The sequence below is a fragment of the Marmota monax genome, unplaced genomic scaffold (genome assembly GCF_021218885.2).
Source record: "Marmota monax isolate L192 unplaced genomic scaffold, Marmota_monax_Labrador192_F-V1.1 WCK01_AAM20220418_F8-fsc00042, whole genome shotgun sequence".
Lineage (NCBI taxonomy): Eukaryota > Metazoa > Chordata > Mammalia > Rodentia > Sciuridae > Marmota > Marmota monax.
This window is the reverse complement of record NW_026693008.1, coordinates 15451975-15479913: the sequence shown is the minus strand read 5'-3', so window position 1 is coordinate 15479913 and position 27939 is coordinate 15451975. Positions and strand designations below refer to the sequence as shown.

Below are 27939 nucleotides of genomic sequence, written 5' to 3'. Positions count from 1 at the left end.
GGATAGCCTAGATTTTTTTATTTTTCATTATTTCATGGATGCATTATTGTTATACATATTGATGGCCTAGATTTTTTAAAATCTCCATTTTGCTGTTTCTGATTTGGTGATGGCAGTGGTGAGTTTTCATTTGCTCTTTTATTTTGTTTTATGTTTGAAAGGAGATTGGGTCTCTTTAAAATAGTCCAGATCATTTAGAAAACCTTGGAGATTTTATTTGAATGTCTTTAAATTTCCATATCTCTACTCCTTTCATTTTAGGAAGAAGAATTAGAAGCCCAGATTTCCTTCCTTCAAGGGCAGTTGAATGACCTGGATGCCATGTGCAAATACTGTGCAAAGGTGATGGACACTCATCTTGGTGAGTGAACTGTTGGCCAAGGGAACAATGACAGTTGTAACAATAGTAGCTACTTGCATTACTATGTATTAGGTACTATATTAAGTTCTTGACATTGAATTTTTTCGTTTAATCCTTATAACAGCCCATAGTAGTACTGCTACTATCTACATTATACAGAAGCACCAAAAGTAAAGACATGTCACAAGATTAAAGTGAAATGAAGATTTTGAAATGAAATCAAAATCAATATCAAGCAATATGACTGTAGATTTCAACCCTTTTTTTTCACATCTTTAGATTTCAACTCTTAACTACTATACTGACTTTGTCTATCTCAAACCAAAGTCAAATATTGAGGTTTCAAAATCAATCAGCTGTATTGCTATGGTAGTCTGTCTGCTATAATCAATAACATCGTTTTGATGATGCCTCCTTTTTTTGTTTGTTATTTTTGTGGTACTGAGAATTGAACTTGGGGCTTCAGGCATGCCAGTTCTAGCATTGAGCTACATTCCCAGACATTATTATTTTTATCTAGAAACAGGGTATCACTAAATTATCCAGGCTGGCCTTGAATTTGCCATCCTCCTGCCTCAGCCTCCTGGGTAGGCTAGGATTTTAGGTGTGTACCTCTGAAGACTCAGCTGTTTGGTTTTTTAAAGACAGGTTTTTTGACCACCTGCCATAAGAACAATAAGACCTTTTCTTCCTTCTGTCCGCTTATACTCCAAGAAATGTCCAAGTTTTAAGTTCAGTTTATGGGTTAGTCATACATATGTCACATTAGAAAGTCTTCAGGCACTGCTCTAGCTCTCTAAATGTTCTGTGTTTTGTATTAGAAATGGTCTCTGCTGAATTGTGTTTATACTGCTTTGAAAATTCCTTGCTGCTTGCAAAAACTTTTGTCATGCCCATTATTATGATTTCTCAGTACACTGTGGGCATCCTTTTTTCTTCTCCCAGTGTAATGCATTCTCTAGTGTAATGCATCTATAGTTTGACAACAAATTAGGAAGATAAGACATGTACTCTTACGAGCAGGCCATTGTGCATTTCATTTCATGGCAGTTCCAGGTACTGTAAGAAATCAAGATGCATCCCTCCTCTGAGGAGAAACTAGATAGAATCCAGCAAGACCTTTTATAGTGGTGGGATGCTGAAATTGACCTATCTTTGCTAGGGGTGAACCCTCTGTCGTCAGACTCCATCAAGTAATCTGTAAGCCCATTAAGTCATGAGTTCATTGCAAGTGACAAAAATAGCTATCATTTCGGCGTAACCTTTTAAACCATATTTGTGTTAAGCAAGTAATAAACGTACTCTTACGGGTTTGAAAAGGCGCTGCTCTAAGTGGCTGGCTGGGCCCTATTCTACCTTCAGCCTTATTTGAGCTCTATCAACCACTCCTTCAAGGATAGAGGGCCCAAGAGGTGAAAACAGGAATAACCTAGTGGACGATTAACAGAGAAGAATCTCTCATCTCAGCAAGAAGTGATTCCTCTGTCACATGTGACTCCACTCCCTTCTGAATTGTTTATATATTGCTTAATGATCATTCTAAAAATTCATACAGAGCTACATTTATATAAGTCTCATATTCTTTAGTAGGACCACATTTTAAAATGCCTAAAAAAGAGGTAATTTTAAAGAGATAGTTTACATATAAATAATATATTTTATATCATCATTTGGGCTAAATGTAATTTTAATGTTAAAGTGTGTGTGTTTTCTGCTTTTTTGGCTGTTTGAGTGACCTTTGCTTTACTTAATTTTGGTTTTGACTGAAGTAGAAAAGCAAAGAAATGATTGGGAGAAAGATTTACTGAAACTCGAGAAAATCTTGCTGTTTGGTGTACACAGCAGCTTTTAAAGCAGCTTTACTTTAGCTCAGAATTTTCAAGCAGCTTTTGCTCTGATTTTGGTCTTTCAGCACTAAAAGAGCAGGTTCTTATTGCCTGGTGAGGGGAAACACTTTAAGAAAAGGCCATACCAGCTATAAATTTTCAATTAACCTTAAAACTAGGTTTGTTTTTGTGCATACGTTTGAATCCCTTCAAATAGCTAACAATATCTTTTCCCCCATATGAATAGCATGGTTGCATTTTTAAAGTGGCATTGTGGGGTGCTAGAAAGAATTCCTGATCTTGATACCTACATATGCATTTCAGTTTATCTGTAAATGAAGTAGTGATTTATTAAAGGATGCTTCTGTGTTGTGGGCAACTTTGATTCTAAAGAAAACTTTGATGGAAACAAAAAGATTGACTCAGGTAAACTAATTTCAACAACTGAGATGTCCATCAGTAGGGATTGAATATAACAAAGTAATTCAATCTTTATAAAGATTAAAGTACTTTTTTATCATTAACGTAAGGAGCTGTTCATGATAGATTAAGTCAAAAAAGCAGGTGGCCAAATAGAATATATTTGATATGAAAATAACTGTTAATAGCAGTTGACTAGATGAAAGGAAGCTTACAGGACGTTCCTTGGAACCTAATCTTCTGTGCTTAGGAGAAATGTAAGACGTTCATGAAAATCTTTGGACAGCTTAAGTGCATGTAACCAGCACTCAGTATTTGAAGCATGCAGGAGGCAGTAGTAAAAATGGTAGAATGGTGTCTGAGGAGAGACAACCTCATGTGGGATCAGTCAGATCTAGGGTTACTCCAGGCTCTGTCAGTTAGCTCAGCCTGCTTACAAGTATGTCCTCATACATGAAATTGAGAAAAGAATATCTGTCTTGCTAGTTTATTGCCCAAATATATTTTTAGACCATAGCACAGGACATGGCCCATAGGGGATATTCCACAGGAATCAACTCTTTCCCCCAACTGACTCTTCACAGGGAAGAACCTGAGAGTCCTTCAGCCATAGAGCTGAGTAGTGATCCATCCAAGGCCTCACAACTAGTTAGTTGAAGAGCTTGGACCAGTACTACAGTTCTCAATACCCAACTGAACATTTCCTTAGGAAATGATTTTTTTTTAAATGCTGGAATTGAGATATGTTGCTCTAATATTAGGTGTGTGAGCAGTAGCTTAATCAGAACTTAATGATGCATCTGCACTTTGTCTTGAGGACTGCTGTGCTAGGCTACCAAGTTGGCTGTGAGAACTGTCTCAGAGATATTTCTCTGGATCCTTTGCTAATATTAATTAATTTTCTCTTAAGTTGTTCATCTCAAGAGAATTCCTTATCCTTTGTTTTTATCAGACATGCAATAAATATCTTAAAATGTCAAGTACTATTCAAGGCTGTTTTTGTAACTGATAGCAGAACAAATATAAAGAAAAGCCTCTCAGAAAAATTACATGATGGCATTTGTTCAAATGGCCTTCTGGCTGTTGGGGCAATACAGTTGACAGGTTAGTGGTATTTCCTCTTGGTTCTGGAACCCAAAACTGAAAGAGTTATTTGTTTTGTCAAAACTCTAATAAAATTATTTCTATATAATTGAAATAATCCAAAGATTAGAGACAGGAATTAAAAATATGAGTTTTACTAAATCTAAACTTTTCTTGTCAACTTCAGAATACTTTTTTTAATGTGTTCATTTTTCCGTTGCCATAGTTACTCCCCTTCTTGTCATCCTGACAGTTGAGTTGAAAGCCATTGACAGTATTAACCTCTGCACTGAGCTCACGCTATTTTTAGATTTGCTGAACTTCACACATAATTGCACGTGGGTGAGCAGCCTACATTAGTCTGATCCATGAGCAGCTGGGCCCAGCTACCAACTGTTTACAGTGAATATATAAGCAGCTCACCCTGCTGGGCTCCAAAGCCCACACCACCCCCTTCCCTGCTCCTGCTCCTGCTCTACATAGAGGTGTTTCCATTCAGTTGTTTGGTATTTAGACATTGGTTTCCATCAGCTTCTTTTTTCATTGTTGGTCCATACATACAATAGAAGGATTAAATGCAGTGATTTAATTAAAGGAAATTAAATTTCCCGTGCTTTCCTTGGGAGTACTGCAGCTCAGAGGACATTAGAACATCCTAGAAGCCATATCAGTTGCTCTTTATTTCACAGATGAGGAAACTAAGGCCAGGGAAAGATGACTGACCCATCTAGCTAGCAGGAAGAGTCCAACCCAAGCCCACTGATGCTTCTGCTGAGGCCACACTTGAATCAGTAATTGGATTTCAGATCCTCTCCTATTTTATTACACACATCTTTACTGATTTTGTACATGTCATAATATTGATGCAAGAATTACTAAAAGAGAGGAGGCCAGTTTTGAAAATTGGTTTATTTGCCTCTGTCAGAACTTTAAGTCTTATAGTTTTCAATGGATGTTTTTGGAAATGTTCAGTAAGGCAATTAACTAAATGACATTTGAAAAAGTGAGAAGGAAAACATGATCACCAGACAGCTCTTTGTCAATTACACTCTGATAAAAGCTTTTCATAATCATTTTAAGAATTCTAAACACTGCATTTAATTGTGGGTAGCAGAGTACTCTAGAAGAGAAAGACACACTCCTCCTGAGGATCTCATTAAACATGTTATCCTGATTCATTAGTTCTGATGTAGGGCCTGAACTTCTACATTTCTAATAGGCTCCCAGGTCACCTGATATTACTGCTCATGGTAGATGTTGAGAAGTAAGAAACCAGAGAACTTAAAATTATTTGGGCACAGTTCAGTTAACATATTCATAACTTTGTTAATATATTCATGACCCCACACTTTAGGCTTATATGCAACTAAACTCTGTAAGCAGAGGGCCCACTGCCTCCTCTGGCATTCCAATGCATGTAGCCTACCATTCTTGGAAAGTCATAAGTTCATTTTCAACCTCTCTGAACTTGTTCTATCCTAATTGAAGTTTTCCCCCAATAAGACATGAAAACAGTTGGTCAACAATTTCCTTGTACCAACCTAAAACCTACTTAGAAAAACTTGCCAAACTATACTCCTGCAGATAGATCCCTCCCTAGGTCAGGATGCCTCCACTCAATATACTGTTTTCGAAAAATGACAGAGGCATTTTTCCACATGCTTTCCCGTAGAAAGGACCCAAACTAAATATCATATACTTTCATTTAAAAAAAATAAAGTATCCAACTCATTCATTAAACTTACCTGTATTCAGAGTGTATCAGCCTTTTTGTCCCCCACTCCACCTTCCAGAAGTGGTTATTACAAGCTGTCTTACATGGTGACCACAGGGCCTCATTGTGGCTCCTTGGCATGGTAGCATTCCTACTCAGGAAGCATCCCCAACAGGGGCTGTCCTCACTGAGACTCCAGCCATTTTAGTGATGTCTTTATCCTTCCAGTTAGTTAGGAAGAGACTTCTCTGGTGGGTAGTGATCTTACTGGGTTTAATAACTAAATAGATTTTAAGAAGATATATGAAGTCTCTTTCCTTGGTTGACTTTAAGGGGGCAGCCATATCTTATATATTTGCCTAGTTTCACCACAGGATTTTCTCAAGTAATGTTCCTCTCTCAGTGCTGAGATTAGGGTCTTCAGCCATTCTAGCAGCAGGACACAAAATAGGATCCTTGATTGTATTTTCTGCACAATCTGCTTTTTACTTTTTTTTAGAAATTTCTGAATGTGAAGTGTCTGACTCTTTCTGAATGTGAAGTATTTGACTCCTATTAGACCATCAGTGAATGTTATTTCTCCTCTCTTGCCCCTACCACTTGTCAGCTCAGGGTCTGTTTAACCATATTAATATCCCTTAATTTTGATCTGGGAAACATCTCACCTACATTGTTGATCAGAAAATGAGAATGGGCCTTCATGCTAGCAGAAAAGCCCATAGCTCACATTGCTCATGCCACCAGTGTTCTATTTGATGACAAATAGATTGGGGGAAAAGTGATGAGGGAGTTTAAGCTAAACTTGAGTTCAGTATGTATGGAAGAAGGACTTCAGAGAGAGCAGGAGAGAATATATACCTTTTCAGAAATACCTGTGGTGACATACAGCTTCACATGGAGCAAACCACAGTCCGCCCCAGAGCATCAGTGATCTTAGCAAACTGGCAAAGAGAGCTGGGGCTCTTCAGAACCAGGAGACATGGGCCTAGAATTTGCCTTGTAGAACGGTGCAATTTCTAGAAACTTCCATCATCAAATTCTGAGAGAGAGAGAGAGAGAGAGAGAGAGAGATGAAGTAGGGAGAGCCCCACAACTGGGTGCTTTCAGAGGGAAGACTAATAATAAGGAACCAGTGCCTGGACATGGTGAATTTTGAGGTGGACTTTGAAAAAAAGGCAGGATGCAGTGTTATACAGAGGATGGGAGGACCTTCTAGAAAAGGGAAGGGCATTCACAGGGATGCACAGTATACATACCAAGTGTTGGAACTCTGTGATGAAATGGATGCCTACATCTTCTCCAAGTCCCAGTTTCTCCCAAAGTCTGGACAACTGTGGAATATACTCAATGCACAAAAATCCCTTTGCCAATGTGCAGTCAAAGCCAGCAGTGACCAGTGACCTTGACTGTGTGCTACCTTTCCTCCATTGTTCCCCCACCTATTTTGTAACAATCTGTATGGTTCCTCTTTAAAATCTGGGCAGTGTTATATATAGACTGTCAAAGGTCAGAGTAATTAAATTTGTATCTGAAGATGTCCTCACAAAGCAGAATCTAGTTATCTGGGTATTTAAGATAACAGGGAGGGAAAAAACATTCCAAGCAATAATAATAATTGTGAGGCAGCATGCTACAAGTAGGGCAATTTGATTATCTCGTCCAAGCCCCACAATAACTCTGTAAAAGTTATTACTTCAATCTTATTGAAAGGATTAGTGATACGCAGGTCACAGTTCAGGGTCTTCAAAGTTCAAGATGTTTGGTGCCATTGTCGGTGTTCGAAAAATGGGTCTCTAGTAAAAATGATCGTGTGGTCTGTTTTGCATGTAGGCGACTTCCTGTTGCTGGGTGGCCTCACTTAAGTCAGTTCACTTTGAAAAAATGGCACTACATCTCGGTCAGTTGAGTCAGTGCCCAAATCCTAGCTTCTGCCTCTTCATATCTTTGGTCCCAACATCAGTTCCATTGTGATAGGGCTCAGAGTTTGAAAGATCTGAAATCTAACCCTACCTCCATCATTTTTCTGTTGTGAGACTTCAAGATACAGAATTGGCACTTCTAGGTCTGTCTCCCTTTTCTGAAACGAGATGGTTCTCATCTGGAGGGTTGTTGAGATAGTCAGTGAGGCACGTAGCCATGTAGAAATGAAAGCAGCCGGACTATAAGCTTCTGCAGCAGATAGGTGCTGGGCCAGCATTCAACCTGGGCTGTCTCATTTATTCTTCACAGCCCTCATGTGAGGAGGGCACTTGTAACTAGGCAGGCATGAGGAAGCTCAGTATCTTCCCAGTTTCACCCCCATCATAGGTGGATTTAAGTTCTGTTTTTGTCCACTTTCCACTACCCCTGAATAAATGTACACAAGCCACTTAAAACATTTAGATGAAAACAAGTTTATTCTAGCATTGAAAACAGTAAAGTTTTTAAGAAATTGAAGAAGTAGTTTGTGTGCAATTTCTAAAACCCTTAGAGTTAGAAATCTATTTTTATGGTATTGACATTTCATTAAAAATAGATTGTTATGTGATAAGATTTCTGTAATTTCTACAGAAGTAGCTAGTTATGTGGCATTTTTCCCTTAGTTTCAGTGCCCCAACAATTATAAGATATAATACTTTAATATCTACTGATAATGAAGAATGTAATTTTTCTTCTCCACATTATAACATATTCTGCCTTTTGCCATGAGGAAAATTACGCATTACATTGGAAATTTTAACATTTTCACATTTCTCCTTTAATATTTTAAGGCATGAAAAGACATTGTTACAGCTTAGATCTGGAAAGTCTCCCAAGAACTCATATGTTGAAGTCTTCATCCCAATGCAGAAATGTCCAGAAGTGGGGCTTTGAGGAAATAAATTGATCATGAGGGCTTTAACCTCATTAGTGGATTAATCCATTAAGTGGATTAATAATTTGAATGAACTATTGGAGGTCATGGAAACTTTAGGCAGATGGGGCACAATTGGAGGAGGCCAGTCCCAGGGGAACATGTCCTTAGGAACTATATCTTGTCCTTGGCCCTGTCTCTCTCACCCTCTCCCCTCTCTGCTTCCTGGCTGCCATGAGCGAGCAGCTTTCCTCAGACATACCCTTCTGCCAGAATGTTCTGCCTCACCTCAGTCCCAAAGGGAGACTACCAACTATAGACTGAAACCATGAGCCAAAATAAGCTTTTCCTCCTCTAAGTTGTTCTTGTCAGGTATTTTGGTCATGGTGATGAAGAGCTGACACACACATCATGGTGCTCTTCTGTTTTTACATGCAGGTTCAACTTACTTGAAACTGAATACTTGTTTACAAGAGGTTTTATGTTAGTAGAATGTTCATAAATACTACCTTAATATATAGTAGAAATGGCTAAGGAAAAGATTTACATGGTTAGTACTCTTAGCAAAATAAAAATTCTTGTATTCAAAATATTAGCAGCCTCTATAAAGGGGCTCTACTGTTTTAATTTGGATTTCTATAACCTGGATTTCTTAAAGTAAGCCTAGACAGCTTATTTGATTCAAACAAGAGTTCATGCTTGAAACTAAATGAAGGTTTCATGTATATTTGGGTTTTCAGGGGGAAAGACAGGTCATGCTATCACTAAGATCCTAAAGGGAGATCCTTAACCTCATCAAAAAAAAAAATAAGTCTAAAGAACTTGGGAGTGATGTTTCACTACTGATAAAACTAAGGCCCTGTACCTTTCTCCCTCCCTGGTGCACCCATTCTGCATTGGATCCTGGCCAGCTACGCTGCACATTAGGACAGAGTCAGAATGATTCTTCCCTAGAATCTTCTGAGAGACCACGGCCCTCTTGCACTTCTACCCTCTAGAACTAAGAGAATACATTGCTGTTGTTTTAAGACTCCCAGTGTGAGGTACTTTGTTCCAGAGCCTTAGGAAACTAATGCAGCTGCTAATAATATAAGCCTGAAAAAGTAAATAAATCAGGTTGCTTTGTTTTTGTTTGCCCCTCAAGTAATTAAGAAGCCCAGAGATTGGCAGTCCATGCAGGTATGTCAGCTCCATGAGTTACCCTAGGATCCTCCTCAAACTGTGATCTTCAACCAAATGCTTGGAAGGCAACTTTTGGAGCTCCTACAAGCATTTCTGGCAGGCAAAGTTGGGGGGAAGTGAAAGTCCAAAAGGCCTGAGCTGAGTCATTGGCCAGGAGGAGCTTTCCCAGAAACTCCACCCAGGAACTTCTCTACATTTCATTGGCCAGAGTTGTGTCACATGACCAACCTCAGCTGAAGGACAGGTGCCCAGTGCTGCCCTTTAAAATCAGTTGTACTGGTGCAAATGGAGTGGAGGGTGGAGTTGGGCCAGCCTTCTGACAACTCTACCACCTCCTCAGGCCTCCAGGCTCCCTGGCTGCTTGTGCTCTTTCCAAGAGAGCTTTACAACAAGGAGCACTCAGACCTGCTATGAAAGACAAAAAGATTTCTATCATTTTATCTTCCCAACCTACCCCTGTAAGTGTCACTATTGCCAATCTTGAGTATATGATTTGTGGGAGGTTCACAGCAAAACAGAGCATTCAAGAGAGGCTGGCTAGGACCTCCTGATTCATAGTCCCAGGCAATATGACCAGTATGGTCAGGCAATGTAACCAATAAGATTTTAGAAGGTCTCACATAGATACTTCTATAATGAGATTGTAAATCTGTGTAAACTCAGGTGTACAAAATTTTGCCATAAAGTTCCATTCTCACCAGTGGCAGTCCAAGGGCTTAAACTTGCCAGTTGAAGACAATTCAGTCTTTTACAAGTTAGGCGTTTCATCTAAGCCAGTGCCCACTGTTCATTTTTTCTTCTCCCTGCCACGATAGTGCCAGGGTTCTGGGATGGACTCACATGTTTCTTTGGTGTTTAAGGAATGGCCTCTGAATGCCTAGAAGGTCTTTGCTGGCCTCTAAGGAGAGCTCTGTCCCTGCATATTTGGGGGCTCTATCAATCTTCTAAAATGCCTGCAGAACTGTTCTTGTCAATTTTTTGCAGTTGGTTGCTGTTAATATCTTGTGGATTGTTTTGTTTTTTTATTGAGAGAACAATTTGTCACAGGCTTTTAAGAAAACCAAAAAACATTTGCTCTCTAATTAGAGAGCAAATAATAATATGTCTATTATTTCATTCAACTTGCTTTCTTGTTGTAGAGCAAGACTTTCTATTAGCCAAGAACTACAGTCAAGTTTTCCCAATAAATAAAAGCTGCTTTTCTCTGGAGTATGTAAGAGGACTTGTCAGCATGTTATAGATTCATTCTTACTGAAGATTCTAGTAAATTGTCAGGCTGGAAGCATGTTGATGGAATCAGTTTGCTTTGCCCCTTACTGGGAATATTTTTTGGAAATATTTAGAATGCCAGTGTTTTTTTTTTTTTTTTAATGTTTCTATTAGTGCATTACAATTATACGTAATAGTGGAATTCATTGTGACGTATTCATATATGCACAAGATTTGTTCCAGTTCATTCCTTTTCCTTTTACTTCTCCTTTCCCCTGCTCCCCACTTCTTCTGTTCTTCCAGTCTTTCTTCTATTTATTTATATGTATTTTTTCCTTGGCTCATTATAAAAGTGGTACATTGTGGTACATTCATGCATGCACATAGCATAATTTGGTCTACTTCCTTTGCCCTAGTTCCTCCCCTTTCCCTCTTTTCTCCCCTTCCTCGATCCCCTATCTCTACAGCTCTCTCTCTCTCCTGTTTTCATGAGGTTATCCCCACCAGTGTTTTTTATTTTTTTTTTTCTCTCTGGCTCCTAAATATGAGGAAAAACATTCAACCCTTGAATCTGGCTTACTTCACTTAGAAGACTGTTCTAATAATCTTCTAAGAATTTATAATAATTTTCAAATAATAGTGTCTTGAAATGTATGTTCCAAGAGTGTTCATTCTCTCATCCATTCAGTGAATTCTTATTGTGTACCTGTAATGCCTCAGGCATCATTTTGTGCTTGCCCTGAGCAAGCATGTCTTGGAAGTTCTGTCCTCTTGGGGGAGAAGGCAGCACCTACAGGCAATGATGCCAGAGAGGACTAAATAGGTGGTGTGGCAGAACTAGACTTGGACTTGGGTCAACTTTGGTTTGCTCTGAGGATACAGTGCCAAAGCAGAAAGTTGAACAATAAGAGGGGGCTAGTCTGCACAGACTTGGAGGCAGAGTCTTCAGTACAAGTGTGCTGGCTCTGCCTCTGGACACTGAGCAAGCAAGGGTGATATATTAGCTATGGTGGCTGTAGGGACAGGCATGGAACCTAGGAGTTTCAGGTAGAGACTGGGACAGCGTTGTTGAATAAGAGTATATCATGTAAGACTTTGTAACTGGGGCTGTTTTTTAAGGCCACAGGAAATACAAAAGCAGTATGAATGTAAATCTTAGTGTAGCAATTTTCAAATTGGTGTCCTTATTGGTCTCTTTATTACACAGTTTTAATTGTGCCTTCCAGCCCCCACCACATTCTCCTGTGAATTCCCAGAAGGAGGGGGCTTTCACTCAACCCACTGAGCTCCCCTAAGAATCCCACCTCATTAAGCCACAGTCTGTCAAAAGGCTGTGTGCATCCTTCAGGGGTGTGGAGCACCAGGGCCACTGCATGTGTGGGTAACTGGATGTGATGCTGATTCTGAGGATCAGAAGCTGGCTAGATGTGTCCCTCAGGTCAGGTCTGGGAAAAAGTCTCTTCATGTGGCTCTGAACCTCCTAGAGGATGAAGAAACAGCTCCTGTGAAGATGCTGGCTGAAGGCGTGCTGACTTTGTAAGCATCGCCACCTAAGCACAGCCCCTAGTGCCATGAGTTTGTCCTCTTATTTTTGAAATGAAATGGCAATGAGGTTAATAAATCCTTAGAGACATTGTATTAATTTTAGTCACCTGGGGATAACTCCTCTTTAGTGAGAAAGGTAATACCAAGGAACTCCAGCAGCCTAGGAAACTAAAGCTAAAATGTTTCCTCTTAGAGACTGGATGAATGCTTCAGGCCGCTGGCCATGTAGTACATCAAGAAATGCCCTGGACTTTTAGGAAGTAAAGATAACAGCTGCCATTATCAGAGCACATTGATGGAACACTGGAGAGAAGGCTCCATACCAGGCTGTGCATGCAGGCCTAGTGCTGTCCTCTCTGCTCCCCACCTACAGTATGCAGAGCATCCCTGGTGGGAACAATTGCTCTGAAAGTTGGCAGAAAAACTCCCAGGCTTGTCTAAAGTTACAAGGTAGCAATATGTAAATTATACTCAAAGCATTAGTCATAAAATGTCATTCTTCTATTTTCAGTAAATATTCAAGATGTGATATTACAAGAAAATTTGGAAAAAGAAGATCAAATTCTGGTTTCCCTGGCAGGATTAAAACAGGTATTTGCAGTACTCTGATACTATTTGTGTCACACAGGCCACCCATTTGGTGCCTGCTCTGGGGAGGGCACCTTAGAACATGGAATGCCATGATATTAGAGCCAGTATCTCCGTAACCCTAATATCCCCCCCTTACTCCTTCTAGTGATTATGTCTGACAAGCTGGCAGCTCAGAGGTGGTTCACTGGAGCTAGGTGTGCAGGCAAATGGTGCTTCCTGCTTAGGACATGACATACATATCTGACCCTGTGAGAATCTGACCATTAACACCACAAAATTTTCCCTGGTCATTGCTAAGTTTAAAGGGTTGATAAAGTTGAATTTTTCCCCTATTTCTTTTAGTAAAATGTTAACATTCATACTATAGTAGTCACCCCTTAACCTCCAGGGCAATACTGTGATCCCAGGGGATGTCTGAAACTATAGATGTGCTGCATGTAAGGTTCAGCACTATGTTTTCCTAAATTCAGAATACCTAGAATGAGATTTAATTTATAAAATAGGATAATTTATACTATAATCCCAGTAATTTGAAAGTGTTCTCTCAAAATATTTTATTTGCCCTTCTTGTGAGAAGAGACAGCACCTATGTGAATGAGTAGGCATGCTGGATACTCCTACGTAAGGGTGACTTGAACACAGGTGCTCTAATACTGTGACAGCTGATGTGATAGGACCGTGCATGATTTTGCTGTACAGATGATTTACATTCTAGGTTGTTTGAAGGGGCAGCAAGAGACTTCACCACACTGCTCAGAACAGTCAACAATGTTTATTTTTTCTAGAATTTTCCCTTTAATATTTTCGGACTCCTGTTGACCACAGGTAACTGAAGTCACAGATGAGGGGAAACTGCTGTATAAAAAGGTCAATGACAAGTCTAAACATAGGAGATGTAACCAGCACTCTAAATACAAACTCATTCATCTTTTTTATTTTATTCTTTGAAAATAGATCAAAGACATTCTAAAAGGTTCCCTGCGTTTCAACCAGAGCCAACTGGAAGCTGAAGAAAATGAGCAGATTACCATCGCAGATGACCACTACTGCTCCAGTGGCCAGGGCCAGAACGAACAAGTTCCTGGATCCACCAAGCAGGTACAATGCTGTTATGTGAATGGGCTGACATTGAGTAGAAATTCTTCAACGTTATGAATAAGAAAAATCCTACCAAAGTGTTTCAGATTACCACATGTGAAGTTTAAATAAAACACCACACGTAGCCCCAGCCAGGGATGCTGTGTACAGGTTGTACACTCCAGAGGTGGTGCCATTAACAAGGGTAATGATGAACTAGAGTTCTGCAGTGCTCAACCTGAAAAAACCCACATGTGGCAGCAAGAGCTGCTCTTATTCTGTGAGAAGAGAAGACAGCTATCTTAATTGCCTCCATTCTGTTAGCACAGGAAGTACTATCCCTGCTTTCCTAATGCTTTCACTTGGCTAGAACTTGTTCTGCCAAAATTACTTCATCTGTCTTCATGGGGAAGAACTTCATTAAGACAGGAGTCAGCAAACTTTTTTTGGAAAGGGCCAGACAGTAAAACATTAGGATTGGCCTACCACATATTCTAACAACCCTTTAAAAATGCATTCTGTGGATGAGGCCTGGAAGCCAGACGTGACCATAGTTTGCTGCTCTTGGGTCTCAGTATTATGTAGATTTGTTCTAACCTAGAATCCAGTTAGAGAGGATCTTAGCACTTCCTTGCATGCTTTATCCCGCCTCTTCCTCTTGCAATGAGAAGGCCCCCAGCTCACCAGGTATTATTTTCAGATTCCCTGCCCGCATCAGTAAGTTTTAGCTCACTGTACTTTATTTCCCTCCTATATCTGAAATAACAGTTTAGATATCTCATCCTGAATGTAAGCAAAAGATTTATCTGAAACTGGCATCCAGAAGCTTAGGAGATATGCCTTAAGAAAGAACTCTGCATAACCTTGTAAAAGCTATTTGTCATGGAGCAGTTCTAGCTACTTAGTGCAGGTTTCAATTTGATTAGTTCCTTCCCTGCACAGCTGTTTTACTTTTCAAATAGAGCACAGACCCACCATTCTTAATAAGAAATTTGGGGATTTTTGAGACAAGGTCTCAATGAACTGGCTATGATTATGGGAATGTACCACCATGCCAAACTTAACATATTATTTTTAGGTGAATGTGTAAAAATACTACAGACCCTCACCCCCCCCCCCAAAAAAAAAACCTTTACAAACACTAATGAATTTACTAAATTTAAAATGTCTTTATTATATTAAGCCAGGAACGGTCATTCCTGGTTCTGGTATTTATAAGGACCTGTAATGGACACAATGAGTTCCCCCGTTGGTAAATGCAGAGCCCAAAAGCATAAACAGGAGATAAGGAGAGTATCAGGGGTGACACCCACAACAGAGGCTCTCCTAACAAAGGAAGCAAGGGAGTTTTATTGTGGAGATTATGCCTATTCATACCAGAGAGACTTGTAGAGGCGGGCATATTCCTGTGCATGTGCAATTAGAGATCATACTTCTTCATAGAGTCCATGTTTAAATGGCAGGCAGGAACCCCTCCAGGGATGAGAATTTAGCATTATAAGGAACAAAGTTTACTTTGGCTGGTTTAAGCCAATTCCTTGTGGAAAGCCTTATTGAGAGAGACACTCTGAAGGGTATTAGCAGTTGTCATTTTTGGACTCTCCTGCAAACACAGGTGCTGGACTTTGTGTAACAGCTAACAAAACTTCCCCACCCATACCTTTTACTCCTTGTTGATGAAGAGTTGGGAGAGGGAAATCATTTTGTGGAACACCTTCCTCCTGAGTTAGATGAGTGAACTTCACTTGATGTCAAAGGAAGGAACAAAATCAGTAAAACCATAGCTGAAGTATCCTGTGCAATTGTTTTACTGCAGCATTTTGAAGCACATCTGACATAAATAAGATCAGTAAAATGGACATTCCTAATTTGATTAGCCCAGAAAATACAGACTTAACACCCTGCAGGATCCAGGAAAGCAATTCTGAGAACCAGTCATTTATTCCTTGTGCTTCCGGGAATATTTGTTGAAGCCAGGATGCCTGTTTCACAGTGTTCTCAAGGTACGTTTCAACATCAGGAGTGTTACTATAAGAACAACAAGAAAGTACCCATGCTCGTACAAACTCCTTTCTCAGATACAGTTCAAAGCTAAGGTAGTGCCTGGTAACCAGATTACTAAGGATTCTATTCCTTTTTGCTATGTGGAGATGGCCCAGACATGATTAACACCCTGGAAAGAATACCTAATAAGTTTATGGGCTCCTACCTCCACCAGGGCAAGAAGATTCTACTGAATGTATACCAGAATCCATCTTCCTGGTTGTGTTAGTTTTCAGTACCTGAGGAGAAGAAAGATTTGTTTTGGTTCGTGATTTCAATCCAAGGTGGAGAAAAACTGCTCCCTTCAGCTATGTATATGCTCACTGGGGCTCCTTCAGATCCCCCCCCCCAAACAAGCAGGTATCCTGTCAGCATATGGGATTCCCAATCAATTGTTTAAACTGAGCTCTGAGTCCCAGGGCAAGGTCTCCAGAATTGGCTTAAACCAGGGTTATGTAACTGGTGGCCCTTGGTCAGTGTTCTGTTTGTTGGGAGCCAAGGTAAGAGTCTGGAGTTATTGAACAACCCTCTAGAGATTTATGTTAGGAGGTTGTGGACTCTGAGTGTTCCAGATATTGAGTCTCAGGTAGTCCATACAAAGGGAAAGGTTTCTGTTACTTCCTTGGCAGGCTCAATCCAGGTATTCCCAGAAAGCCAGAGCCTCATATTGTTGGCTTTCCCTTACAGATAATCTAACTGAGCTGTTATTGGGAAATATGTTAAATAATTCAGTGACTACAGCAGTATTGATGGGCTCAGGACAGTTTATAGCCTCAGGGTATATTGCAGAACTCAAACCCAAGGGAGGATATGTGGAGTTTCGGGTGGTTACCCTTACTTGGTGCATTACTTTAATGGGTCTTTCATCATAGTACACAGTTAAGTTAAGAACCATGGAAAAGTTGGTCACAGGTAAAACAGAGGAGTCAGGGTGGTCAAAAGGGTTTTGGGTAACATATCCAAGAGTCCATTAAATTCCTGCCTTATCCAGGATTGGGGAGATTGTTTTTCTGCCCTTGTGTTCACATGGAAAGAACTATACACTGAAATCATAACAGTTAGTTTGCTGGGGTTTGGCAAAATGTAGCCAAGAACAGACAATTATGTCAATAATAACATGAAGGAAATCATGTATAGAGTGTCTGCCTAACTATTTTAGAAGACAAACTCTCCAACAAGAAAAGTAGAAAGTAAAGCCTAACAACAAATGATCTTATTTGTTTGATCTTCATTTCCATGGGTCCCAGCCTATAGGAGGGGCATTTCCAGGCTCATCCAAAGTCTTCCAGTTCCAGGATGCTCTTTAGTCTTGTGTGAAGAATCCAGGGAATTACACCTTACAATTTAAGAGAAGAGTGAGTAGTGAATAAAATTAACACCCAGTACAAGTTGTGTTCACTGGGTCTTCAGGGAATCCTGACTTATATCCAACCCCCTAATTCATAGGGATGGAAGTATATTTTGGTAAGAGGAAGATTGAGGTTTATCTATCTATGAAAGGTAGCCATCACCTGCCCCAAGTTCATTGTATCTTATTGCCAATTCTGGTTCCACATCAGAACCACTGGCTCCTGGAAAGGATTTCCATTCCACATCTCAAAGAGGCTGAGCTTCCCTTTAGGAATAGCTTCCAGGAACTGTACTCGGAAACAGCTTCCAGGAACTGTACTCGTTTTGGAGTTTTGGGGGTTTTTTTTGTTGGTGGTGGTTTGGTTTTGGTACCAGGGATTGAACTCAGGGACACTCAACCACTGAGCCACATTCCTAGCCCTGTTTTGTATTTCATTTAGATACAGGGTCTCATTGAGTTGCTTAACACCTCATTGTTGCTGAGGCTGACTGTGAACTCACAATCCTCCTGCCTCCCAAGCCACTGGGATTACAGGTGTACACCTGGCTTTTACTCAGTTTTCTTGCAATTGGTCCTTTCCATGCCTATCTCCATTGTATTCCAAGCATCTGGGAAACACCAGCACTATCTTTGAAGGAAATCTATCCAGCTGTGACAGTGGACCTATTTTTGCTTCAAGGTCATTTTCTAAATTCTGCTTTTTCTGTTACACAGGGGAAGGCTTCCATCTAAAATACACCTCGGACCTCCCAGGGTGGCTGGCATTGCAGGTCCTCTCCAGGCAGCATCCCTGGCTTGTACCATCTTAGCCAATGAGAATACAGGCAGCCTTGTTTGAATGAAGTTTTTTTTTTTTTTTTTTTGGTAATATACACCTTGTTCTCATTTTACATAAGATCTCCTTTAAGTCTGGGGTCCTTGTTACTCCAGGAAGCCAGTCGTATAATCACCTACACCACCTTTGTTAGCGACCTTGCTTGCCTGTCATCCACCCTCCTAAGCAGGAGACATTTTGAAGCTTGCTTTGTTTCCTCTGTGTAGGGGGAGCACTGTCTGGCAGTACTATTGTTTTGCTTTCCCATGAGGGGATCTAGAGAGGTCAAACAACTCCTGGGTCCCAGAATCCAGCAGGATACAAAAGAAAATGTCTTTTAAGTCTAGAACGATGTCATACTTATAGTCCTGGGAACATTAGCTAATAAGGTAGAGGGACTGGGAACAACAGGGTGCATGTCTGCACAGCTTCACTAATTACCAGTCAGTCCTGAATAACCTGTGCTCTCCTTTCCTTGGTTTTTAACCAGCAGGATGGGAGAAATAGAGGGCAATCTGCAGGCTCTCTTTAAACCCTGTTTAACAAGAAGACTATCACCTGGTGGAGCCCCTTAACCTTGCCTCCACAACTGAGAGCCATGAAAAAATTCCTGCCTGAGGATTCAGCACAGGCTTGATTCTAGCCATGGCCAGAGGGGATTGTTTTACTCAGGCCAGCTGTTGGTTTGTTTAAGATAAACTTTACTGGTTTGGCTGATAGTTCTTCCCACTCATCCTTGCAGACCTAGGTTTGATTTGAGTCGGGACAGTTTTGGGTATTATTGGTGTTTTACAAAGCAGCGCTGTAAGCTCAATGCTAGGACTCTTGGGGACCTGTACTTCCATCCTATCCTGCTGAAGATGAGTTGTTGGCCCCAGTTTGGCTAACCAACCTCTTTCTCAAAGGGAAATGGGACACTCAGGAATGAGTGCTTTAAAACCTTGCAACCTCCCCCACAGGCTCAAGAAACCCTTTTTTGGTAGCCAATCAAGGAGCTCTTTGACTTCATCAATCTTCATTTTCTGTGAGGGGAGGTAATAGCAGTTGGGTTTGTCCCCTACCCTCGTGAGACAGTTTGGGTATTCCCTCTTCAATATCCCTCCAATTTGCAAAACGCACACTACTTCAGTCCCAGCTTTGCTGGTGGCCAGCATGTCTCGTGTTGGAGGAAAGGGAGACTTACCCACAGTGACTTCTTTCTTCCCTCAGGGTTACCTGGAGGGCACCTGTTAAAAGGGCTGCCTGCTTCTTCATCTTCTTCAGCCTTATTTGTTGTTGAAAACCTTGAAGGCAATATTCACAAGTTGAGGAGAGTTAGTTTCTGGACCCACATTCAATTTTGGGAGTTTTCTCCAGATATCAGGAATACCCTGAGATATGAAGTAGGTTCCAAGCACTGTCTGGCTACTGTCCCCCCTCAGAAATCCATGGGATGTGTCTCTGAAGACATTCTTTCCACCCTCCGCATGAAAGCCTTTCATCTGGCCTCTGCTGAATTTCCCTCAGTTTCTCCAATTAACTAGGCGTTGGCCAGCTTCTGGCACCCCTAGTGCTCCACTCTGACTCTCCCTGCAACTGTGTTGGGGTTAGGAGGGACTCCAGATCTGGCTGTCCAGCCCTCTAGCTTACTGGCTTGCTTTCTTGCCTCTGCTGACACAGCCAACTTTTCTTCTCCGGTTAGGTTTAAATATCCACCCATAAGGGGTATCTTCACAACCCATAACCCCTTATGAGAGTGACAAACCTTCCTGGGTCAGCCTCAGACCTTGGCCATGTGCCTTCCAGTTATAAAGGCTAGTGATGAAAGGCATTTGTACATACATTAGAGGGAAGAACTCCATTTCCTGGTTTATAATTGGTCCCATGTCTAATGTTGCCGTCAGGAAGAGGTGTTTATAGGTTTGAGGATGAGCTAGGTGCAGAGGCCCTGGGAGAGTCCTCCAGACAAGGGGGTTGAGGCTCAGGAGGGTAGAGGACTATTCTCTTCTTAGTCAAAGAAGACTGATTAATTTATATTTCTTTTGGAGTCCCCGATTGTGATATAAGACCATAAAGCACTGTCCATAGGGAACTTCATACCACTTCTCTTTCCTCTTACAGATCTAGTTGCAAAATACTATTGCAATTTAGGAACCCATCCTCAAGACCATTTCTCCTGGTCACACAGGAGAAATGTATTGTGGCCAAAGACGATGTTTCTTAGTCACTGACAAATAACCAGACATCCATCAGTGATGGAAACACCCTCACGGGCTGTCCAAAATGGTTGTTCTGAATGAAGATCCCACAAATCTTTACCTGGAATAATTTTTTAACTTAGTCCACTGTCAAAGGATTTCAGAGCATTGAAACTGTAAAATTATAGAACTGGGAGCAGGTGTTTCAGCTATCAAAAAGCCATAGCTCCCTCTGGAGCTCTAGGATTTGATTTCTTTTTGCCTTGCTGTAGATCTGCCAAGGATTCTGTACTGAAGCTTTCTGTATTCAGGCATCCCCTACCAACCTCCCCTTCAGCCTGGACTGAGCTCTAGCTGACCTTTGTGTGAGCTTGCCTGACTAAGGGTCTCCTGAACTCTGTTACTACAAATTTGTTAGCCAACTCAAGAGTCTGGCACTACTGACCAAGCTGGGGAGAACTTGCAAACAAAATGTTCAGAGATGCTGAGTCAGCCAGGATGGCAGCAGGTACAACAGGAGATCAGAGTGAAGAAAGGCTTCTCACTTGAGCAGGTAAGGAGAACACTGGGTGGATCCCAGAGCAGTGGCTCTCTAGGCAAAGGAAGCAGGGTATTTTACTGGGGAGACAGAAACCTGCACTTGTCATCACATGTGTATACACACAGACCATGCTTCTTCCTGTGTTGCACATTTAATATGGCAGGCAAGAACCCCTCAGGGCAGAGAATTTAGCAAGATTGTAATGGGCAAGGTTATATTAGGTCACCTCTAGAGAGGGACTGGGCAGTTTGGGCTAGTTCCTCACGGTCCTCTCCAAAGGGCAACAATGAATTTGGAAGATGGTGGCAGTCATCAGGGGAAGGTAGCAACTTCACCGCCATAAGCACAGGTGCTGGACCCCACATGCATCCCCAAGATGAGCCAGCTGAGATATATGAGAGGAAGTGCCCTGCACCCTCGCTCTGGCAGGGCCTCACCTGGGTGCAGCATCCAAGAGATACTTCTCGTCTGCACCTGCTGCTGAGATGGCCCTTCCTGGACCTAAAGATCCCCCAAGTGAAAGAGAAGAGCTTCTCTGCCTAGTCCCCTTGTGGCCCCTTCCCTGTGATATTTAGCAGCTTATTAAGAACTAGTGCTCCTGAAAAGATTTGACCAGAGAAAGGAGAACAGGGAAGCATTCTCCTTAGACATAATTTTGACCAAGACAACAAAGTCATTCCATCTTTGGTACAGCCCATCACCAATCTAACATGTGAATGCATCACCAGAAAATATCTCAAGACCCTAACACTGTTCCCTGGCCTCCTGTAACTGAAAACTTAGGATCAGGAAGAGAGGCAAGCAAATCAGGAAGAAAAAAAAAAAGTCCATGGGGCCTTCTGCAGCAAAGCACAAGGATCTGGAGAATACTGATCAGGGGTCTCCCAGGCAGGAAACCTTGACCCACCTTCTTCCTGCATGAGCCTGCACTGTAAGCTAAGAGTCATCTGCACTTTCCTTCTCAGGGCTTTTGAGTAGAGGCAGGGAATGCTGGCTACAGTCAGGAACATGCCATCTCAAGGGTAACAGGTAGGTACTATACAATTAGAAAAGTTCTTCAACCTGTTGGTCCTACCTAAAACTGTCCAGGACCACAACACATGGTTCCCTATTCCCTTGATCCTTTTTATTTTATAGTGTGAAATCAGGATTAGGGTAGAAGCCTATAGGATGTCTCCTAATGATGGAATGTTGTCTATCTGTGCTATACAAAATAGCAGCTCCTAGCCACATGTGGGCACTGAACACTAGAATTCCCAGTGACCCAATAACTGAACTCCAAATGTCTATAACATTAAGATAAAAACTTGGGCTTCACGAACCAGCTCCCAAGTAGGAACTTTGAAGGCTTGCTCTGCCAAGTTACTAGGTGTCCAGGGTACCTGCTGTAGTAAAGACCACTATGGAAAGCCATGAGGAATCCATCTTGGTGTCTAGATTTAAAAAAAAAAAAAAAACTGGAAGTAATGCAGTGGAGTGGAGGCCTTGAAGTTGCTTTGTGATATTGGCCAAGAGCCCAAGGCCCCTCTCTGGATCTGTAATATTAAGGGCAGAAAGAAGGATTAAAAAAAGAACACAATTAAAAGACTAGGGATCACCAAAGCCCTGTCAGACAACTTGCACTGTCTACGCCAGTCCACAACCTGTATCTGGGAAGAAACAAGCCAAATAATCAGAAGAATGGGAAGAACCATCTTTACTTCCAAGGAAGGGCTTTGAAAAGTATCCCCCCTCTTCAAAGCCTTTCCGCTGTCTCCACTGTAGGTGATCATGCTATCCCTGTAATAGCAGTACCACTTGAGAAGTAGGATGTACTGTACATGCTCTTTCATTTCCACCCTAAGACAAGCTCTACCAAATAGCATTCCAACCAGAAACCCATTTTATAAGAATTCAAGGTTCTCTTGATGTACATGCAGGACCCAGTCATACAAAGTGTCCGCTGTGAGAGTAGGGGGCTAGACCTGCAGCCTCGCACTGACTCCCGTGGCCTTGGGCGCTTAGAGTTAGATGTATGCAGGAGGAATGCCACTCTAGGGCAGCAACATTCTCCCCAATGCCCCATACACAGGATAGTAAATGGGGATGAGATTTGATGTCCTTCCCTCTAACTCAGGAAAAAGAACAGTCTTTATCAAACATTTCTATGTGAGTGTTATTTTCAATCATGTCCCTTTCTCCCAGAATATCACATGCTGCTTCTCTTTATAGGAATGGATGTGTTTGCAGAATGTCATTAGCCTGAGAGTTAGAAGTGGGGAACAGCAGGGCCTGCTGCGATTTTAAGGCAGATTGCTCAGGCTCCTGAGCTGACTGCCTCACAGGGTGATAAGTGTCAGAGATGGGAAACCCCTGGCTCATTATCTAACCACTCACCCCCTATATTACTGAGGAAGACATGAAATTTGAAAATAGACCTGACAGTAAGTGCTGCTAACTCCCTCTCCAGGCTCTGCACAACCCAGGGTTGGCCTAGGCTGCAGCAATCAGGAGGCCCTGGGGGCACCTCCAGCCAAGGGGCTCCATGTATCTCTTTAGACCCTGCACTAATTTCCACCCATGCTGTGGGTGAGTAGGCAGGCATGGGTACTGGGTCAATGTACACCACCCTAGACAAGGTAGGTGCTTTTTCTGCTAGCTGGCATTGGACAACCTTGGTCAAATTATAGCTTTGCTAACCCAAAACCTCTATCTGTGTTCATGGATTAGTTCAGCAATTATGAGTGGCTTTTTTTTATCTTAAGGAGGAAGATAATTGTAGACTAAAGTGATTCTCTCTGTACCTTTGGCATTTCACCTGGCACTTGCTTGCCATTCTTGGGTTTTCCTATTTATAGAACCTACCACCATCGCCTCAGGAGTCACTGATATGCATACCCTCAAGGAGCTACCACTGAGGAATGTATGAGGAAAGAAGCAGCAGGTGGTAGTTAAGCCACTCCAAATGTGGCAGCTCCATTAAGGAGCAGTCTTGGTAGGTTTGCATCTGCAAACATCACCTTGCTTCACTGTGACCCCATACACACACTTCGAGAAAGACAGCGTCCTTATCCGCATTTCACAGATGAGAGAATTGAAGTTTAAGGAGGACCAAGAGATTTGCACTCAGGTCCCACATGATATGGTAGGGCTGCCCTTGAACCCAGGCAGCCTATCGAGGAGAAAGTTGGGGGGGGGTTGTTTTTGAACCCAGGAAAGACAGCACTCTGCTTTGGGGGCTCTGCAACATGCTCATGACCCTGTATTGCTGCTAAGTGCCCAGGCTCCAGAGCAGAGAACCAGGCAGAGCCTGGGGCAAGGTAGCCTGGCTTTTCATGAAGGCCTGCTGCCCTGTTCTTGGCTAGTTTCTCTTTTCATCCACCTGTTCTCTATTTCACAGGCTTCTGCAGAAACTCCTGGGCTCCCAGACAGAGGGGGCTCTGATGACTTCATCCTGGTTTCAAAAGAAGATGAGGGGGGCAGTGCCAAGGGGCACTTCTCAGGTCAGGCTCAGCCTCTTCGCACCCTCAAAAGCACATCTGGGAAAAGCCGGACCCTGGCCTGCTCTCCTCTGGTGTTCTCAGATCCCCTGATGGGCCCAGCCTCAGCATCCTCCAGCAACCCCAGCTCCAGCCCTGATGACGACAGCAGCAAGGACTCTGGCTTCACCATCGTGAGCCCCCTGGACATCTGACCACAGGGACCCAGTCTCCCCTTCAGGGGCCTCCCTAGGGGAGACCCCTCTGAAACCAGTGCTGCTTCCCCAGCATGCATTTGGCATTGGTACAGCCCATTGGAACCCTTTAGAAAGAAGCAAATACACCTATGTTCACAAAAATGCAGACAGGACTTTCTGGGCCCTTACCTGACCCCACCCCAATTCTTGCTCTGAATTAGAGCCAGACTAAGTACCCAGAACCATACTCTGAGAAAAGACCAAGCCACAATATGAACCACTTTTCCCCAACTTCTCCTCCCCAACTGAGAGTGTCTGACAATGCCATCAGTTACCTTTAGGAGGAGGTGGACAGCTTCCCTCCCTCAAAGCATCAGCCACCGGGAAAGTAGTTGATATCGAGAGTGCTTTCTCTGTAGAAATCTGCCTCATATTACTTAGTTCCTACCTAGGGAAGCCATATAGCAGAGCCAAGTGCAATAGAATGAACTAGAACAAGGGATTCCAGGACATGGAAAAACCCATTACTCAATTACTGACCTCTCAAAGTTATGATTTCTAGAAACTGGGTCTAAAGTTAAATTACACCATACCTCAAAACAACTTTTAAGATTCTTTTGATTTGTTAAAGAAGACATTTAAAATCCTCAGACCTTATAGTTCCTCCTTAAACAATTACATTTTACTTTTTAGAATCTTTTACAGAAAACAAGGTCACTTTAAGCCATCTTTACTATACTGACTTCATAAGTTGCAAGAGTATTACTATCCTTGAATTAAAAAAAAAGTGACCCTGACTCTAAGGGATACACATCTTTCAGTCAAAGTGTCTCTGGTTTCAGAGCTGTATTTTACTGAGAAGTAAAGGGGGAAAGCCTTGTTTATTCCTATCTATAGTCAGAACCCCTTAGTGGCCTTATGGTAGCAGTGACAGGGAATTGGACCTGGAGTCCTTTCTCTAGGGAGCAGGGCTTCCTAGAGAACATTCCAGGTGCTGGGATGTTTCCTCCCTGGGAGGGAGGAAGGAATTGCAGGGCCTGTGCTCAGCTATGAACTCCTGTGTCCTGGGCACCACCACCAAGACCAGGTCTGACAGTATATACTGGTACTTTCCTGGGCTTCAACACAGATTGGAGACCAGCTCCCTCAGCTGGCAGTTTAGGAACACACAGCATCACCTAAGCTGTTTCTCTCTGTAAACGAAAAGGACCCAAGAAGGACACCTCTCCCCTGCACCTGAGCAGGTACTCTGCCAGGGACAAGTAGGGACTGCAGATGGACATGGGGCCTGTTTTGCTTCCCAGAGTAAAGAGCAGCCCTTGCAGGGAGGCCTGGCTCTCCTCAGCAGATGGCAGTGGCAGTCTTCATGGTAACTTTAAATGAAAAGCTAAGTCTGAAAGAAGACTCCATTTATGTCCCTCCCACTGATAACCATATATTTCTCTACAGCAAATGTAATAATGACATGATTTCCCACTCGATCTCTAAGAAAATGGTGATGACTCTCAAGTCAGCTACTGCAGAGGTGGTTCTAATTAGCTCTACAATTTGCCCTTAATTAACAGAAATCCCCTCTCACCAGCAATGTGAGGTTAATGACTGGTTTGGCCAGATGGTGGGGTGTCTGTCCTTCCATGACTGGGCAACTGCTTAACAGTTGCACCAGTTAGCTCCCTGGTACCTGAGTCTGGTCCTCTCAGCACCTCTGAGTAAACTGTTCCGGGGCACGTCCCTGTGGCGACACTTTGTAAGCTCTAGGTCTTTGTGCAGTGGGCAGCCTCACACCTGTGCAGGGGTCACTTTCTCATAAAGGACTTGGGAAGGTGTCAGAAGTTCAGTTCTAGGAAGTACAGAATTGTCCTCTGCTCACTCCCACATCTCCTTTGCCCTGGGAAATAGAGGGATAGCTGGGTGTCACTGGCCACACAAGAGCCACTGCCACCCACCAAGCCAAGAAGGTTCCCTGCAATTGGCTGGGCATTTAATCATCACCAGAAACTCTCAGCCCTGTACATATGCTAAGGGAGGGTCCTCTCCATCCTGTACTTCTGTGCTGGTGCCACAGGAGCACTCGGAGGTGCTGCCTCTGTGAGCCCACTCCCTTCTCAAAGGAAACGTAGGAGGGGAGCCTGTAATGCAGCACCAGCCTCAGACCCCACCCCACAGGTTCAGAGGTAGAGCAATGTAGGAGTAGTGTTTTTTTTCTAAGTGACTTTTTTTATTATTATTCTTTGGTGAACATTATTTGCATTTTTTATTAGTTACAGTGCTAAAGAATGTGTTCCTTTTTATTATTTTATCAGGTACTTACATTTATATATTTTTTTAATCTTGGACATATGAGACCTTTTTGTTTTTCTTTACCAATTGTGGTAATCAATGGAATTCCTCGCATGTTGTGATTATTAGCAGTTACATTTTATATACATTAAGCTTAGATTAATTCCCGCTGTCATCCACTTTTTTTATACATGTCCCCATGCATTCCTCTCTAATGAGAAATGAATTAAAATTATCTGTGCATTACAGACTAGAGGAAGAAAATCAGCTTACTTTGCCTTATATTGTATGTATGCCAAGGTCATATAACACTTTAAACATTCAGCTATACTCGATTATTCTTGCAAGGATGAACTCCCCCTTATGTTCAGTGCCAACTGCAATCTGTAAAGAAGGACAGCACTGCAGAATGAATGTGCTCTGCCCTCTCACATTTGACTGGGCTGACTCTAGAGCACTGTCCTTTGCAGCACTGAGGAAGCTGCCATGGAGCTAGGTGCCTGCCACTAGCAGGAACACTGCCTTTACTTTGTCAGAGATGCTGAGTAGACATAAAGCTCTGACAGTTATAGTTGATCCAAATTTATCAGGAGACAGCATGACAGGTTATCACTTTTGTTTTTTAAGAATCACCCGTACGGGTCATTCAGAACAAGAGAATGTATGAAGGACTTAAGTCTCCAGCTCGCTGAATGGCTATCCTGTGAGTGCAGGGCTGGTTCCATTGCTCCTCCCCAGCAGACACATGCCTGGCTCTGCCCTGTGTGTTCAGTGCAGGAGCAGCAGGGAGCCTTGGGGCAGGGAGAAGTGGCTGCAGGAACAGGGACAGCAACTGGCCAGCCAGGCTCCTTCTCACTGGCCAAATCACTTTGTCGGTGTTAACTTTCAGTAGCTTCTTCTAGTGGTAGTAGTTCATGTAAGCAGGCTGGAGACCACGTTGATATAAAAAGTTGTCATGATAACTTTTCTCTCAGTGGCATAATTCACTTGATTTATAGAATTCCCAGTAGTGCCCTCTACAGCATACATACCATGTTTCTCATCCATCTTTATGCTGTAACTCATACTGATATAAGAAACGATTTATCCTTTTGGCAAAGTGATCCCACTCAATACGGTTATAATAAAAGACTAATGTGAAACTGACAGTGTAGCTTGACTTTTTCCAGGTGGGGTGAACACACATTGAGGTCAAGTGCAGGTATGGACATGGTCCAGCCCCCAAGCAGAGGTCACA

General features: G+C 42.3%; 1 protein-coding gene and 1 long non-coding RNA gene across 3 annotated transcripts in view; one reads left to right on the top strand and one right to left on the bottom strand.

Moving 5' to 3' along the window:
• Positions 1-117: 117 nt before the first annotated feature.
• Tbc1d5 (TBC1 domain family member 5) lies at positions 118-27844 on the top strand. Of its 2 annotated transcripts, XM_046452802.2 has the most exons (5): positions 118-361; positions 12685-12764; positions 13719-13862; positions 20645-20779; positions 24147-27844. In XM_046452802.2, exons 1-5 carry the CDS (start codon positions 322-324, stop codon positions 24438-24440), a joined length of 693 nt encoding a protein of 230 aa, XP_046308758.1. In that variant the 5' UTR covers positions 118-321; the 3' UTR covers positions 24441-27844. The 2 variants fall into 2 exon arrangements, with proteins under 2 accessions (XP_046308758.1, XP_046308760.1); XM_046452804.2 differs by lacking the exon at positions 20645-20779 and having other exon boundaries at positions 164-361.
• The window catches only part of LOC124098150 (uncharacterized), a 51855-nt gene continuing 38901 nt past the window's right edge, over positions 14986-27939 (bottom strand). Inside the window, exons 2-3 of the long non-coding RNA XR_006853481.1 lie at positions 19233-19332; positions 14986-17220 (exon numbers count right to left, since the gene is read on the bottom strand). This is a non-coding gene — a long non-coding RNA (uncharacterized LOC124098150). The remainder of the gene's footprint in view (positions 17221-19232; positions 19333-27939) is intronic.

Coding starts and splice junctions, on each gene's coding strand:
- Tbc1d5 (XM_046452802.2), top strand. CDS start 322: ATGTGCAAATACTGTGCAAAGGTGATGGACACTCATCTTG. Junction 12,765..13,718: donor CCCTGGCAGGATTAAAACAG/GTATTTGCAGTA, acceptor CTTTGAAAATAG/ATCAAAGACATTCTAAAAGG. Junction 20,780..24,146: donor AAGGCTTCTCACTTGAGCAG/GTAAGGAGAACA, acceptor TCTATTTCACAG/GCTTCTGCAGAAACTCCTGG.